This window comes from Copidosoma floridanum, unplaced genomic scaffold, assembly GCF_036245765.1.
Source record: "Copidosoma floridanum isolate Cflo_tuat_1 unplaced genomic scaffold, Cflo_Japanese_pri ptg000013l, whole genome shotgun sequence".
In the NCBI taxonomy this organism is placed as follows: domain Eukaryota; kingdom Metazoa; phylum Arthropoda; class Insecta; order Hymenoptera; family Encyrtidae; genus Copidosoma; species Copidosoma floridanum.
This window is the reverse complement of record NW_028321890.1, coordinates 7,776,472-7,795,405: the sequence shown is the minus strand read 5'-3', so window position 1 is coordinate 7,795,405 and position 18,934 is coordinate 7,776,472. Positions and strand designations below refer to the sequence as shown.

At 31.0% G+C, this 18,934-nt stretch overlaps 1 protein-coding gene across 1 annotated transcript in view; it reads left to right on the top strand.

Moving 5' to 3' along the window:
* kl-3 (dynein heavy chain 8, axonemal kl-3) overlaps nucleotides 1-10,701 on the top strand; it is a 1,186,420-nt gene extending 1,175,719 nt beyond the window's left edge. The window contains exons 59-60 of the mRNA XM_089590651.1: nucleotides 10,337-10,498; nucleotides 10,576-10,701. Coding sequence (XP_089446777.1) covers nucleotides 10,337-10,498; nucleotides 10,576-10,701 — 288 coding nt within the window. The remainder of the gene's footprint in view (nucleotides 1-10,336; nucleotides 10,499-10,575) is intronic.
* The last annotated feature ends 8,233 nt before the right edge of the window (nucleotides 10,702-18,934 follow it).

The following is an 18,934-nucleotide window of genomic DNA, read 5'->3' as shown; positions in this document are numbered from 1 at the left end:
ATCACATTTTTAGCTCTTCAAACTTAAAAAAAAAATTTTGTACACATGTGACAAGGTTGATTCATATATATTTTCAAGCGATTAATCAAAATCCAAAGTTTGTTTACTCCGTACACCCTATAAATTACGAGTAAATCGCAAAAAACAATAGAAAATAGCCAAAAATCGTAAGAAATCATATTTTTAGCTCTTAAAACATTTGAAAAACATTTTTATAAACATGTGTTAAGGTTCATTCATATATATTTTAAAGTGCTTAATCTTTAATCAACGTCCACTTGACCCGTACACCCTAAAAATTTCAATAAATTTGCAAAAAAAGCAGAAGAACCGCAAAAGTAGCCGAAAATCACGGTAAATCGTAAATGACCAGGTTTCTATGCTCTAGCTGAGTATGAAAAAAAACTTCATGCATATTTTGTTTGATTTTCATGTTTTCTTTTGCACTGAGTTAGAAATAAAGATTCTTTTAGCTCCAAGACTTTCAAAATTCCAAGGAAATCGTATAAATAGAAGGAAATTGCGTTTGTGAGCGTTAAAAAACTAAAAAAAATTTTTTTCCAATCTTTTTAAAATGTATTCTTCTTCTACATTAAAAAATAATGTAAAAAAACGGCCAATATAAAAAGTAACAAGAATCGAGTATGAATATCATGAATATAAAATAAAGAAAAATAGGTCTACTTCCTCTCTTGGTTTTTTTATCTCTTCAATGTCCAATAGACATCAGCCATCATGTTGATATCCCATCTTCCTTGATATCGATTTTCCATTTCACTTATATCTTGATGGAATCTTTCTCCTTGCTCTTCGCTGTAATCTTCAAGGTTTTCTGAAAAATAGTCAAGGTCAGAATGTAAAAATGTAATTTGAGACTCGTTAAACAACCCAATTCTTTGAAATTGTCCAACAACTCTTCAACTGTGTTCTGGTAATTATCACTCTTTTCATTCCCTAAAAAATTCTGGGATATGCTCTTAAAACTTTGCCATGCTGCTTTTTCTATATTATTCATCTTTGCATTAAAACTGTCATCGTAAAATAGAGCACGAATTTGAGGACCATTGAAAATACCCTGGTTCAATTTTGCATCATTTATCGCGGGAAACATCTCACCTAAATACTGAAAGCAATCTCCATCTTTGTTCAGAGCTTTGACGAATTGCTTCATGAGACGTAGCTTGATGTGAAGAGGTGGTAGCAAAAACGTACGATGTTCCTTAATTCTAGATAAAATTTAGTTCTCTTTGGCTAGTTTCTAGTTTTTTTGAATACAATGATTTTTCCTGTCTCTGCTATCCCATAAACATAAGAAGCAGGGATTTTTCGTGAATCTGGATTGTTGACCGAGTATAAGAGCTGAAACTTTGAGATCACTGCAAACTTTCCATTGATGTTTCACGTAGTCTATTTTCTCCAATAATATCTGTAAATTTTCATAGATCTCTTTTAGTTTCGTGGAATGAACTATTAGAGTAGTAGCGTACGAATTTCCGTTGTGAAGTAGAACTGCTTTGAGACTTCGTTTTGATGGATCAATGAAAAGTCTCTACTCTTCGTCCTCGTAAATATTTGGTTTGAACTCATCAACTAATACTTTTACGTCAGAGCAGAATACCAGTAAATTTTTCTCATCTTTAGTAAAGAATTTCTGAAATTCGTTATCTCTATCACGATAAACGTAAGCACTAGCTTATTTTGATAGCAAATTCTTCTTCTTTAGTGCTGCTACCAGGTATTCAGTTCCATCGGTGGGTAAACCAAAATCTCGTATCAAATCGTTGAATTCTTCTTGAGTGAATGTTTGAGGAGCCGTCCTCTTAGAGACTGATGAGTAATCGTCTTCCTCTTGTTCTTTTTCGCAAAACTCATCAGTTTGCATTGCTTTCTCCTTGCAAAATTCGTCAACATCCATAGTTTTTGGAGCTGTTGTTTTGTTTGAGGCTACTTCTTTTCAGATCTCACAATTAAAAAAACATAAGCGTACGAAACTTTCATCTTCGTAGCTGTGGTAAAACCTGTTGTGTTTGTCATATAGGAATAACAGTTTTCACGGCATGTTGGGGCAGATCATAACATTGGCTTTGTGAATCTTAAATTCTCTTTTTTTCTAGTCTTATCCCATCGTGTCAACATCGTATAACATGAACCGCAAACTGTATGTGGCATCCAGTTCTCATTCTGATTAGAAATTTTTAAATCGTAGCACTCTTTTTAGAGCAACTTTAGTTTATAAGAAAGAAGCCTGTGGTATTTAAAAACTTTAAATTCAGATCACGTATGGACTTATTGCTTGTGCCTGTAACCAGGGCACCTCCACGTGGTGACGGTGGGCAACGGATCCATGTGGCAGAGTCCCTGGGTTAACGGTGATCATGCCGTCGTGGCAGGTACAAGCAGTGAGTGCTTTACGATGCAGGGAAATCCAGTATCGTCAGCGGGACAGGGTGAGAAAGCGGTCCCGGCGTCCTTGTCATCATGCAACCGCAGCTCTACATTGGTAGGTGACTTGGCCTCTGTAGAGTGTGATGCCGCAAGAAATGTCTTACACGTGTGTGATAGAAGATTTCATGTGTTTTGCTACGTATGTGGCGAGTTAGATGTTCCAGTATACTGGAGGCCTCTTTCTGATAAATTAAAGTTTCTCTACAAAGAGTGTGACGATTTGGAAATTTCTAATTAGAATGAGAACTGGATGCCACATACAGTTTGTGGTTCGTGTTATACGATGTTGATAAAATGGGGTAAGACAAGAAAAAAAAAGATTTTGAGATTCACAAAGCCCATGTTATGGTTTGTTTAATACTACAAGTTTTACAACAGCTACGAAGACTAAAGTTTCGTACGCTAATGTTTCTTTAGTTGTAAGATCAAAAAAAAATGTAGGCTCAAACAAAACAACAGCTCCAGAAACCACGGATGTTAACCAATTATGCGAAGAGGAATCAATGCAAACTGATGAGTTTTTTGAAGAAGAACGTGAGAAAGATGACGAGGAAGTCGATTGCTCATCAGTATACAAGAAGAGTGCTCCTTAAACATTCACCCAAAAAGAATTGAATGATTTGATATGAGATCTTAGTTTACCCGAAGGAGGAGCAGAATACCTGGTAGCAGTACTAAAGAAGAAGAATTTGCTATCAAAATAAGCTAGTGCTTACGTTTATCGTGATAGAGATAAGGAATTTCAGAAATTCTTTACTAAAGATGAGAAAAATTTACAGGTATTCTGCTCTGACGTGAAAGTATTAGTTGATGAGTTCAAACCAAATATTTACGAGGACGAAGAGTAGAGACTTTTCATTGATTCATCAAAACGAAGTCTCAAAGCAGTTTTGCTTCACAACGAAAATTCGTACGCTACTACTCTAATAGCTCATTCCACGAAACTAAAAGAGATTTATGAAAATTTACAGATAGTATTGGATAAAATAGACTACGTGAAACATCATTGGAAAGTTTGCAGTGATCTCAAAGTTTCAGCTCTCATACTCGGTCAACAATCCAGATTCACGAAAAATCCCTGCTTCTTATGTTTATGGGATAGCAGAGACAGGAAAAATCATTGAATTCAAAAAAACTAGAAACTAGCCAAAGAGAACTAAATTTTATCTAGAATTAAGGAACATCGTACGTTTTTGCTACCACCTCTTCACATCAAGCTACGTATCATGAAGCAATTCGTCAAAGCTCTCTGAACAAAGATGAAGATTGCTTTCAGTATTTAGGTGAGATGTTTCCCTCTATAAATGATGCAAAATTGAACCAAGGTATTTTCGATGGTCCTCAAATTCGTGCTCTATTTTACGATGACAGTTTTAATGCAAAGATGAATAATATAGAAAAAGCAGCATGGCAAAGTTTTAAGAGCATATCCCAGAATTTTTTAGGGAATGAAAAGAGTGATAATTACCAGAACACAGTTGAAGAGTTGTTGGACAATTTCAAAGAATTGGGTTGTTTAACGAGTCTCAAATTACATTTTTACATTCCGACCTTGACTATTTTTCAGAAAACCTTGAAGATTACAGCGAAGAGCAAGGAGAAAGATTCCATCAAGATATAAGTGAAATGGAAAATCGATATCAAGGAAGATGGGATATCAACATGATAGCTGATTTCTATTAGACATTGAAGAGAGAAGCAACTTAAGAGAAAAAAAAACCCGCTTCATAAGTTGTTCGAAGAGAAAAAAGTTCGCCACAAGAGGAAGAAAGTATGAGAGCACCATAAACGAAAACATGATACACATGTGTATACCTATTTTGCTTTATTTTATATCCATGATATTCATACTCGACACTTTTTACTCCTTATAATGGCCAGTTTCTTACATCATTTTTAAATGTACAAGAAAAACATATTTCGGAAAAACTTTTTCTAGTTTTTTGACGCTCATAAATGCAATTTTCTTCTGTTTATACGATTTTCTCGGAATTTGAAAGTTTTGGAGCTAAAAGAATCTCTAACCTCAACTCAGTAAAAAATAAGACATGAGTATTGGACAAAATCTGCATGAAGTTTATTTTATACCCAGCTTAAACATAGAAATTCGATTTATTGTAATTTTTGGCTACTTTTTGCGGTTTTTCTTTTTTTTTTGTGCAAATTTATTGAAATTTTGAGGGTGTAGTGGTGAAGTGGACGTCAAATTTAGATTTAGCTTTTAAAAATATATAAGAATAAACCTCAACATATGTTTATAAAAATGTTTTTTAAAGTTTTAAGTGCTACAAATACGATTTCTTACAATATTCGGCTATTTTTTGCCGTTTTTTGCGATTTACTCGAAATTTTGAGGGTGTACGGAGTAAACGAACCTTGGATTCGGATTTAAAGCAATAGAATATATCTGAATTTTCTTTGTCACATGTGTATGAAATTTTTGTTTGATGGTTGAAGAGCTGATAATGTGATTTTTTACGATTTTTGGCTATTTTTCGCAGTTTTTCACAATTTACTCTAAATTTTGAGGGGGTATGGGTCAAACGGACCTTGGATTTAGATTCAGTGCGTTAAAGTACATAAAAATAAGCGGGTCTGGTAAAAAGTACAGTCCACTTTTTTTGTTTGTGTGCTGGTCTTATATTAACAATTTTTCGTTTATTGAGAAACTTACAAACTATAAAGATATAAATAAGTACTTTATAATACGCAGAAAAGCCACTTTTAAAACATAAAATTTGTTTTATTTTAGAAAAGGATTGTGTCAAGTAAACAAAAAATATTATTTTATTTAACAAATAGTACATTAATCAATATAATTCTAAATTAAGATAATTTATTTTAAAAGAGTTAATAAATATTTTAATTAAAAATAAGTTACAAATCCCACCATAGCAAGGAGTGATTGAATTACCTACATAAGAACCGTTTAAAGCATGGTAAGGTACTTGACGAGTGTGTAGAAGATTGCCAGTTTAATTACTATTGAGGAAAATAAAACTCAAAATATGTGTTGTGATGACTTGGCATGGTGTATGTGGATGGTGTGTGCGAGTGTTGGTTTAATAATATAATAATATTGAATGTAATAAACTGATTTTTTAATGTTAATAAGTTTGTAAGAACAGACTTGACATTCTCATCAACGAAAAAAAAACCAGCCATGGTATCGCTATTCAACCCCGAGAAGATCCCGATGACGTCAAGCATTTTTGGTGCCTCAGTTCCTGAATCGTGTATGATAAGAATCTGTCAGCAATTTGAATCATGCTAGTAAGCCATTGTACTAGTATGAGACACATCAATGCTGTATCTGATGTCCCTCATGGACAAATAAACGGTTATGAAGATGATGAAGATAAACTTTATGGATTTATGTGTGTTTAAATGGCCTGCTTTAAAACTATGTTAGATGCTAGCGATTTTTTTGCTAGATACAGATTGCCTTTTATGACTGTAGATATTCTGATTAATTTTTCAATAAGTATTTAGGCTAGTGTTAACATGCTGCGAGAAAAAAAAATGAAAAAAATCGCATTCACTAACAAAACAAAGTACGTCGCAGAGGCTTATGAACAGAAGTTCTGTAATTGGCAAATAAACAATTATTTTTCTATTAGGTATGATTCTGTAACAAATGTATTTTTCGAGAATGTGGTTGTATGGTCATAGAATTCACAAATAAGTAGCAAGATCAAGATAAGAGGCTCTATAGAAAGTTGTGCCAGTGTATAATAATAGTGATAAGGATGCACAAGGAGCTGCTAACATGATTTACAATCGACTTATAAGCTTATTTGATACCTATATTGATACACATCTATGTAATGTTCTATTGTTTAGCAGCCATAGTTATAGTGTACTGTGTAGCGATGAGAAAAGATAATCCCGTTGCCCAACGTTCTAAGTTAGACTTTCTGCATTAAATAAAAGTTGTTTACTTATCATATAGTACATTTGGTTGTCTTTCATATAAAGGCCGTATTTTCAGATGATCTTCATAAGGTTAAATGGGGTATAGTGGGACAATGCAGAAATTGCAGGGTATAGTGGGACAGGAGGAAAAAATCATAACGGGTAAATTAATTTGTCAAAAAATACCCTTAAAAAAATTTCCTAATATTCCTTTATCTTTTAGCTAGATAAAACTTCCAAAATGAGGTGTGATAAACGTTCAAAAGAGAATAAAAAAATGTTTTATAAAGCTTTTCAAGCACTCGTTTAATGCAAACGTCTAAAACGAGGCATTTCACCCATTTTAGATGTGATACTGAAGTTGACTATGAAGATGATGTACCAAAAATAAAATTTTTTTCATGCGTTCAAACTATTCATGCATAATAATATGATACTCAAGAATAAGTTTTATTAATTAGATCTTGAAAATAATTACTTCGTCATAAAATATAGCCTGTCTTAGTAAGCCCTTATTTTCTGCAAACACCATGTAGAAATAGGACGAGGCTTATCATTGCTGGCCCACTACTGTATCCTTTTTCTTAAACTAAGTAGTAGCGGGACAAGTACTTGACAAGACCAAATACTATTTTTAACGACTGTGATTTCATGCTTTTTACTATAGTAATTGTGTGAGTGTCATCAGTCTAACTTTTAATAGTAAAATTAGTCAAATATATTTGTAGGATCAGTAGTTCATTGAATCAGAGTATTGTTACCTGGTAAATAGACATAATCTGATACCTAACCTTCATGCAATCTGTGTTAATCCATCCTACCCAATGTAAAAAAATTAGCTCTGCAGGAAATGATATATATTTTCAATAATTAATTGTCATTATACTAATATATAAAAAAAATAAACAAAACCAATACCTCTGAAAATTGTCAACAGAAAAATACAGGTATTAGTTTACTCATATAATATTTTCATTTGGTATTTCACCCTTTAAAACTTGCTTCTTATCACCACAGAAGAATCAAAAAATTTTTCTTAAAAAAATTTATTTTTAGTAACCAATCTTAATTTTAAAATCAAGAAGGAAGCAGCTAAGAAGAATTAACCCGTAGCGATTGTTAATAATTTGATACGTTACGAAAAAAAAAAAAAAAAAAAAAATAATGAAAAAGCAGTTGGTTTTAGTTAATTACCAAGAAAAAAAAGAAATAAAACTACTAAAGAGCACGAAAAAAATTTAAACAAGTAGTTTCAAAAGAGTAAAAAAACTGTTAGGAACAAAAATACAAATTAACTTGAACATTAAAAGCTAAAAAAAAATTTTTAAAGAAGAAAACTGGAATGCGAATAATGACTTAATAGTACAGGAAATAATAAATGTTTATCTAAACAAAAAGAAAATGAAAAAACGTTAAGTGCGTATAAAAATTATTTACTGCAGAGCAAAGTAAAAAGAAAAAAAGAAAAATTTTGAGACCCTAGAAGCTCATATTTGTTTTAAACTTTTGTTCACTATAATTATTTTCGTAGTTTGTATCATCAATAATTATATTATTAAGTTTATTTTTTTATGTTTCATTAGACCAAATTTTTTTCCTTTATTATTTACGGACATAGTGAGTAGGGATTTTGTCATATCCTTGAAAGAAATTTATGTAAAAGAGAAATACCTATTAGTTTATTATTTTTAGTATTTATACTCTCTCCAAAGTGATAATTAACCGCTTATAAATAAAAAATTGTGTTCTTACATATGCAAATAACATTGTCGTATACTGTCCCGCTACTACCACATACAGTGTCCTACTACTGCCGTAATGCTCAAAGACTATGTCCCACTACTGCAGATTTCACAACTTATTCGAAAAATTATTTAATTAAACAAATAATGATAAGCACATTCAATATATATTGTTTCCTCAAGTAAAGACCTATTTTTTTAGTTTCAAAAACATTATTTAGATTTAGGTGATGAGCATTGGTGGTACTTCCAAAATAAGAAATAAATATTTTTTGCTTTAAAAAGTGTCCCACTATACCTCATTCTACCTTAGCTTCTACTTTAATTTAAATAAGTTTTTAATAACGGTTATATCAGTCACCAAAACCTTTATGTATAGAAGGAGCTCTTTTTCTAGAAATTAGCATTCAATTATTTATTTATATACCTGGCTTAGTCAAGTCAGAAAGTCAACCTTATCTGTGCTCTGTAAATACTGCCAGCTGTAAGCCAGTAAGATGTTATGTAACTGCTATGAGCATGATTGCATTAGAATATCTATCAAGATAAGGGTAATATTTTATTAGTGTACCTAAAGCCAATAGTAGACATTACTCAACAATGTATTAAAATCATGAATTACAGTAAACTTATTTTTTTTGATTTATGTATACTTCATCCAAAGTATAACATGCAAAAAAAATAATCATAATAAAGAAATTAAAGTTCTGTCAGATCGGAGTAAGGACTGCTAATTAACAAGTGTTCTGGCTAATTACATTATTAGGCTCTACTACACACCATATGATTCAAACATGGGTTGACAGTACCTAATTTTTCATAGTTTGACATATGGCATAGAAAAACAAATGGTCCTCTTTTAGTCACATAAAATACTAGAGATTAAATTGTTTTTATGCTATCTTACTGAGTAATACTTGTTATCACTTACTTTTCATTCAGAATAGTTGTAAAAAATCATAAACACATAGACACCTACTAATACTAAAGTATTAGATCGAGTTTTTGTGCAAGCTAACAAAATTATAAATTTTTTATTAGTCGTTAAAATTAAATAATTGAATGATCAAATACTTAAATCATTAAGTAAAGGATACCTACCTTTAATTAATTTAGAAGTTTATTGGGGCCAACTCTGAGGTAATGGTCAGCTCATTTTTTCCATCAATCAGTCGGTAAGTTGGCTTACTACTGTCAAAATTTTCAGTTATATTAGTCCCAGAATTTTCTACATGCTCTTACAGTTTGTAAAAAAAAAATCTTAACTAATTGAAACAGCTTATGCTACTTGATATTTTTAATATTTGATTGGCTATGTCATAAGGAATAAAAATTTGTATTCTTCTATAAACAATATGTACTAACTAAGAGAGCCTAAGAACAAGAGAAATTTTTAATAATGTATAAAAAGATCCACTCGTAAGAGAATACAAACTCTATACCTGAATTTTTTGCTCTCTTGTTTGCATGCTTCACGGTTTAACACGCCAGTTCAAAAAAGTTTGACTTCCAAGAAGTTCAATGTCTTAGTACAGACAGTTATTTCATAATAATGAGATTTAGAAACAATCATAACTTACCTTTTATGAAGAATATTTAAGCGATGGAGTTTCAAAAAAATCATTTTCTTGCTTAACTAAAGAAATTACGCTTTATACAAAGTAGCAAAAAATTCTTTTTCTTCTTTGAATTTACCTAAACGTTTCGAAATTCATGTTCGAAAGATTTTTAGACTTCTGAAATGCTTATTACATGTTAAGTAGAAAGATTAATAGTAGTAGAAAAGTAGGGAATCAACAATCTCTCTTTGGTAAAGAATGATATAAAAACAAAACAACTGTGTATTTTTTTTAAAGTTTTTATTTAGCAATATTACTCTAGCTAGGGGTTCCAGCATAACAGAGCTCAATCTCATATATTTATAAAAATGCATAAATGTGTGAACGCTAATATTTGGGAGTATCATTCTCATTTGTCTCACAGAAACAATGAAAATTTTTTTTTTTTTTTTTGCCTTTTCTATGATTGGTAATAAAGGGTGAGAAAGAGCTTTCTTGTCTCAAATTTCAGTAATTATTTTATTCCTTTTTATAGTAAAAAACTAAAAATTAAGCATGTTTATCAAGTTATTTAGTTAATAAGATTGCTTCTTTAGTAATAAGACATAAAATTGTCCGTTCATAAGAAGTACTTTTAAATTCTTGATTGACAAAGTACAAATTTTTTCATTGTAGGAAGGAGTTTACGTATATGGACTTTATCTGGAAGGAGCTGGGTGGGATCGCAAACGAAATAAGCTTTGTGAATCAGCTAATAAAGTTTTGCATGTTTTGATGCCAGTTGTTCACATATATGCTTTGTATAACAGTCCTGAAAAAAGTTCCAAGCTGTACAACGTAAGTAAATACAAAACTAATTTTGTCATTTAATTGTTAAAAAATAAAAAAGATTATAATCTACAAATACTTTATAGTGTCCAGTTTACAAAAAGCCCGCTAGAACTTATATGCACCTTGTGACTCCACTTTGGTTGCAATCAGATAAGTCACCAGATTTTTGGATACTTCGTGGAGTAGCACTTTTGTGTGACATCAAGTAGTACTGGTTCAATATCAATAAAAAAGTTACACGTTATAATTTAAATTTGTGTTTTTTTTTGCTGCAACTTTTGTAAATTTTCATAAAGAGCTTATAAAAAATGTATTTTCAATAACAATTGTATCAGTTATTATTATGAAACTTTTTAACATGCAATGTTAGTTTTCTTGATACACACTAGACGTTAGCGTCTTAGTCATTCAAGATATGTTATCCCGTTTTCATTTATTACAACCATCAGTCTTACTATTCTAAGATCATTGTAAAAGTGAGAGAAATCTCTACTAAAATCTTTTATAAATAATGGTAACGGGTGAGGTTCAAAAGCGTAGGAGTGATAAAAAAAAGTCTAAAAAAATGAGTATATGCATACTCTCAATAACTTAAAGTATGCAGAGAAATTTCAGATCACACGACACTGTAAAAAAAGTTTTTCTTATTCATCACCAAATTCGTAACGAAAAAAAAAGAAGCAAAAATATACTATTATCATAAAGCATGTTAAAGTGGTGGTTGTCAATAGAAACTATAGTTTAGTTGTATGCACCTGATTCTATTTCTTATCTTTTAAAAAATTCTTACTGTATGTAAGTTCTTTCGCAACTTAACTCATGTAACTGTACAAAACTATAGGATGTTGTTGAGTTAAGGCGTACAGCCATAGATAAGTAGCACGGAACCTGAGGCTTTGATAATTTTCGTTTCCTTACATTTGTTGTATCTGAAGTTTGTTGTATCTGACTTAATTTTAAGCTAGAAAAAGCCTTACATTAGTTCTACCATATGTGCGCAGTTATACATAGTTATATATTTAGCGAAAGGGTGCAGCAGCAGCTGCAGCAGTTACACTTTATACATATAAGTGTGGCTAGTGGACGTATAACACTTATAGTTTATACTACGCAAAAAAAAATTAGATACTTTTATTAGCATAAACTATTGGCTGTATAAAAGAAACAATTTTTGTGATGCAGTGTATAAATAAAGTGTGGTCAGCTACATATTCATACGCGTACAGACACACACACACATGCAATGACAACTATATGCCAGAAATGTTAATACGTTCTTAATATTTCATCAATGGCACAAGTAATAAAAAATACCTAAGATTTTGCACATACTATCGCTTTAAATTGTGATAATCTAAGCCAAAACATGCTACATACTTACGTTGCTCCTTTAATTTTCGTAAATATGTACCGGCGTGGACTTGTGTACACGTATATTTACATTATTTATTGGTGTGTAAAGAAATTTACACAACTAAAATAAAAAAAAAACGGGACACGAATCAGCAACGAAAATCATTCAATATCAACAGTAGGAACTAATTTATCAGGTTTCTCTTCCTCTCACTTTGACACCACGTCCCAACTGCAAGATAATTTAAGTGTAAATCATGCGTTCGTACACGATTTCTCGGCTCTGTCACTCGATGTACAAGTGCTGTAGGTCGGTATACCTATACAATGTATACTCATCTACGTACACTTGAGTAGCATTGTCCGAGTGACCGATTGATAAACAATAATACATGATGAACTGACTCATTGTATGCTCATTTTTAATGAAACAAAAACCAAGGGCTGCGTTCATAGTGAGAAAAGTTTTTAACAGCCGATAATACTGGTACACTTAAACGCCGTGTAGAGGCTTTCCCCCACTTTTATACTAATCGAGCGGTGTAACTACTTACTAACGGCTTCAGTCCTTATAGAGCTCTTGACTGAGCAATACATAGTAATATCCTTAAAGCACAGACACATGTATAAAGAAGTCTTTCTGCTCATTTTAGCACTTTTTTAAACGACGGTATATATACAGGCCTTAGTTCCCTATAACTGACTGACCCTAGCGCCATCTAGCGTGATCTCGGGTTTTAAAACAGTTCCTAGGACTCTGGGTTAACTGATCATGTCTAAGATCAGTGTTTATTAGTAGCATCAGCTATCCTCCAGATCTTGTCGTGAACGTCAGTGCATTGGTATACCTTAGCTTTGCGTGGCAAATCACGGTTGAGTAGACGATTTACATTGTTGAAATTTCTAGAGAATTTATGGTTTTTTACTATTTCCTCGTAGAATAAAAATATGGTTTTTTAATATTCCACACACAATCTTGATCACCACATGATTTACATTCATATAATCAAGCAGAGCATGTCAATGAAGCTCGTGTAAGCCCCAAACATGGCACATACAACACAAAAATCTTGGGCAATGCCTTGCTTAACTTGCTTATGATTTTGTAAGCAACAAAATTCCTAGTTAAGATGGTATAACCTGGTGACATTAAGCCTATCACTATGCTAAGGTAAATGTCCTTATTCGTGGAATATGTCCCTATTCATTGAATATGAAAATTCATGTACTTGCAATGCAACTTACTTGATGAAAAAATTGTTGTAGTGGTATATTTTATGTATTTTTATGGATTCACGAGAGAAACTTCTATTTCACATACAGTAAAGGATCAATTCTAAAAACAGTTCCATTAATAGGGACAAAGTCGCACGTAACCCATTTTTGGGCTGTACGTATTATAATACCAAACTTTAACGAGTAATTTATATACTTCTAGTTAACAAATAAACGATATCATTTTTTTTGTCAGATAAAATAGTGTTATACAAGTAAAAATCTTTAAATATCTCAAAATATTACACTCAATTTATGTTTTTAAAAAAGTTTCATAAACAGAGACATAATATAAAATAATAGTTACAATCTTTTATATTATGTACGTTTCGGTCGTATAATCTTTTTATTGAACGAAATATCCTAATGATTTAGATTAATATTTAAAAATTAAAATAATAATAATCAATTTATAACGCACCAGCTAATACCAAAATTTCTACTGATAAAGCTCACAGATAAAAAAAAATTAAAAGAAATAAGTATGATAAAATTTGAGGTCATAATAGAGACATTATTGTTACCGTAGTTTCCATGCATTTTAAATTCATACTTATGTACATACATCAGGTTTATTTTGGTACCATTTAACGTGCTCTTGTGTATTACAGGCTATGCGTACCGAACACGTTTTGTCGTCTGAGCGCCACTAATCATTTGCGTATAACCAGTGATTCAAGTCCCACGGAGCCAGTTTTTATAATTATGCAATTTTCAGACATTCTCCAGTGACATACAACATACCTCATGCGCAGCTCTACGTATCAGACGTACCTTAGCTTTTTTTTCTACATGCGACCATCTTCACGTTAGACAAACCCTAGTGCTACCTGACATGTCCATACATGTTTGGTATGTCACAGTATCACCTGAAATTATCCCTACACGTCTGTGAGCATTTTTTGTGCTTGAGTACAACCTAGTTTATCCCTCGCAGAAGGATGCGAGTGTTAGACAGAATCTAATGACAGTGTCCTCCACCGTAATACCTTACGTGTTCTGGCACCATACAGATAGGTGATAAATCATTACTGAAAAAATAAGTTTTGATAAAAAACGTACATATTATTCAACAGTTTATACTGATTGTCTCTTACTTCAAAGATTTATATCACTCATAGTGTAATTTTGCAAATCAAAATAAAGTTCAGTATTTTTTTCTTATTCTTTTCTATAGCAGTACTAAAAATTTTTTCTACTTAGAGCTCTCCGATTCCTAATTAAATTGAAAAGTAGTATAACAAAGAGTAACTTTTGTTATTGGTAAACGTTCTTGATGGGCCATGCATGTTTTAATGTTGGAGATGGTAACAGAGATAAATACAGCTCTTGAATTTATTAATTTTAGCTGTTGAACTTTTAGTTCAAAAAAATCTTACTTTCTGGTACTGTAAAGAAGATGAGCATGCTTCTTAGGGATAAAAATCTAAAACACTTCTATAGTATATTTTTTTGTAAAATATTCACTTCATAATCTCTATTAAACCTACTGCTTAATACGTTCTTGATATTGAACTATTTTGGTCTTTCTCCATGTTGTATTTTATTGCTTAAATACTAAATCTTATAATTTAAATAAACTGTAACAATTTAAATGTTTAAATAGAACAGTACCAAGTCAATAGATAGACGAAAAAAATATGGAAGAGGGTTAGAGGGTTATCGCTGTGCTACTCCTCTGTTCTTGCAGAAGCTGGTTGGTTAGGGCAGATGCCGTTGCCACCATGAAGCGCTAGTATGGCAGGCTGATCAAGCTATCCTTAACACTCCTGTCCTTAAAGGTCTTCATAATTGTGCTATCTATTAGTCACCAGTTTCTTTAAACTAATTCAAAAGTGATTTGTAACCATATTTGTTAATATAGCATGATAATTTTTTTTTATACTTCAGGTCTACTCGTTTTCTGTGAGACTGACTAAGTATCTACTCATAAAATTTACAGGCTATATCGAGACAAATTGTGTCAGACAAGTACAAAAGAGATTCTAGTAACTCTGTATACACCTCCTTTTGCTTGCTATGAACAAACTCAAACTTTATATTCATTTGATTTTCTTTATCTGCCACTTAATTAGTAACAGTGAATATTATTTGGAGATGCATCTCACTGTAGTCGTTTTAACTCCTAGCTGGCAAGCTTCTGAATAAATCTTGTTTATGATAGCCAGAGCAAATCTAATGATTTGCATCCATGAGACAGGCAAGTATGTGTCACTTAGATCATATTCGTTTTTATCTTAAAAATTTCAAATTACTAGTAAAGCTTTGTGGCTTATGCTTTCATTAATTCTAATTATTTTCTTAATTATCTTTTTTTTTATTAATTGAATTAAGTCTTTCTTTCTCACTGTCATATGGTCTATGGACGTCTACATATTATTTTTCTATATTGAATCTAGATTGGCTTGAACTGCTTTCCTCCATTCTATTCTAAGCTTAGAAGTCCTGACTTATCTGCAAGTTTGAAAATCTGCTTGTAAATTTGTTAAGAGGGCTTTATTATTCCTTATTTCTACCACACTTTCATTTGTTTGAACTAAATTTTTTTTCTCAAAGTTATTATCCAGCTTTTTTAGTCTACTTTTTTTTTGTTTTCATCCCTTTGTTTTTAATAAAGGGTATTTAATTTTTTTTGAGAGACCAATACACTAGGATTTATTGACAATTTTAACCAATGGATTTGCTCAATCCCTAACTCTGGTCTTGTTGTATTTATCTACATAAAGTAGCATTTTTTATAATTGAATATTCTGGCTTTTGTAAAACAAACCTTCCTCTGGCTTTGACAATAAGTAGCCTAATTGTCCATATCCAATTTATATAACGCGTCTTGCTAATAAGTAAAATTTGAGTCCTGTCTTTCTCTGAACCTCTATGTATGCCAAAAAGCCGAACTGTTCTAATTTATCAATGTTTAGCCATTTGTATAATATTTAAGAAGTTTAAGTTTTTTTCTAAATGGTTTGATTTCATCTTTTGTCTTTATCATTGTACTAAATACAAAAACTGGTGTATGAGGACTACTTAACTTCAGTTCAGCTTGTATGGTGTATTCTCCAGTAAACTCTATACCTTGATTACATCTCGACTACCGTACTCAATTGCCATACGAATACGGCTTGTTGTGAAAAACTTTAAACAATAGCCTCTCTTCGTAATATTTTTTATGGGATATGCTACAGTAACTTAATAATAATTATCTACAAATACCACTATTAAACTATAACCGTTGAAATAGCTGACTTGACTAATTGGTCACGTTGTATTTGCATGTATTATTCGTAATAATCTAATTGCTCTATGTTTAATTTATTTGAACAGTGACTGATTAAAGTTTGAGACAACGCAAACTGTAGAAAACTTTTTGGGACTCCTTTTTTAAAAGTTGAATAATGCGTAACCCAATCACATATGCTAAAGCATTACTTTATCACCATAGCAAGTAGAATAAGAACTAATTTAATTAAATACTCGATATGTATCTTCTTAAAAAAAATTCCTTAATATTATTTGTTTTTCTATCATACAATGTTTCACAAAAATTGATTTATTGAGAGCTCAGCTCATTAGACTTTAATTTGAATTTTGCATTAATTTTATCTTCTGTTTGCATTGACTCTTCTGGTTATTATTCACTTTATTTAGTTCGTATAATAAATTGAAGCACTGTATTTCTCGTGGTATGTACTCGATTCGCGATTACTTTTCAGTCTTAGATTTATGTCTTTCTGTCACTATGTAACCAATAATATTATCTGATTTAAATTGCCATTCAAACTTCTAATTTAATACTTTGGTTTACAACTTGACAAATTAATATGAAGACTTGTATAATCCTGACAAAACAACCTTATTAAACACAGAGTTAAATTTATTATTCTTATTTTTATAAAAATTTATATAAAGACTGTATTCAATAAACTTTCGCAAAGTAAACTTTTTGCCACTCATCATCAAACATTATAGAAATTGTTTTAAGCTGTTTTTCATTTCCTGTAAATTTGCTAACTTTTTCTACTTTCTCAAAACCTGATATCATTTAATCAATATCATTTGCTTAATTTTTATTAATGATTGTAGTCTCATCCAACGATTAAAAAGTCAGTCTAGAGTTAGTCATGTGCTTTTCACCCTTTGAGTTAGCTGTAAATATTGATAAGTTAATATTTCCCTAATGAGACGGTCGTTCTAACTTATCATTTGTGCAAAGAATTATTAAGTTACCTTTACTGTTTGGCTTAGTAATCTGCTTTACTTCAGTCAATTTTCCTCGATTAAAGTTGTAAAGATTTTCACCACGAACCTGACCCCACAATGACCTTAACCATAGCCTCGAGCCTTTTCTCTACCACTGTCACTATGTAGCTTTAGTATTTTTTTTCTTTTCTAATTATTCCCAGAAATTTGATGACGTTTTCTTAGTATGTTCTTTATACTTTTTCTGCTTAAAATCATAATTAAATTTATTTGCATCATGCTCTTTTATAACAACTTCTCCTAGCTAAGCATTTAAGTATGGACAGTTAGGAGTTATATGGCACTCTAACGTTATAGCAAATCAGCATATTTCTGCTCCAGTCATTTATTTGTCAGCGTTGTTAACACACTTACAGTGCAACATTTTAGATCTATTAACGACTTGACCCCCAAAAGCTGTGACTGCTGGGGCATGACTCAGGAAATTCAAGTTTTCGCTTGCAGCTGCCCTTATTAAACAATATATATATATATATATATATATATATATATATATATATATATATATATATATATATATATATATATATATATATATATATATATATATACACATATATATATATATATATATATATATATATATATATATATATATATATATATATATATATACATGTTTTAAGTTGTTCTAGAGTCAAATCTTTGCTCTTCAGAATTTTACTCAAAAATTGCAAATCTTTCATGCTTGGTAAATTTATAACTATGGCATCGCATGATAAATTTCTTATTTTAATATTAGAGAGATAAGAAATGTTAGGTGTACTATTGTATATTCTAACTATTTCATTCAATGTATTCCAGAATACAGAGGCTGTTTCTTTATGATGCCAGCATCAAATTTTCTTCAGAACCCAGTTGATAATAGCATTTTTTCACTATCTTTGACTTCTTTAATTTTACTTACTTGTTCTTTAAGATCGTGACTACAAGCTTCTTTAAAATAATTTATGGGATCTATTCCATCAATAATTGCATTTCTTACTCCTATCTTATCGTTTTGAAGTTTGTCTTTGTCTCACTGTCTGCATTATTTGACCTTTTTATCTTTTATATTAAGTATGTTCATCCTCATTTGCTCCAAGTCTGAGCAATGCATGAAAAAATAAATGTTTAGTTTTTGAGTCAATTCATAATTCCGTTATCCAGCTACATTGAAATCGATTAGTTCTATGTGCATTTAATTTTGAAATATGGTTTTAGATAAAATGGTCTTTACTAATCTTTTTTTGATAGCTTGACTAAGTATCTCCTTGATCACAGTATTGATATTTAAGGTTTTTTTTAACTAGCATTTGCGTATTATGAAATTTCTTTTCCTAAACCTTGATCTTAATATCTTTTATTGTCTATTTTTTCTACACGTTAATATGTTGCTACGTATCATGAATTTTTTTTTTAAATGTCAGTATTTTCAAATTACGTATCTGTAGCTTCTTTTTACTTTTTTCCATTTTTACGCTTTCGTTCTTGAATGTTATCTTTGGTAATGCATTATTCTAATCCAAAAATTTTATTATTCTGAAATCAAATTAATTTGTTTAAATCTCTCATTAA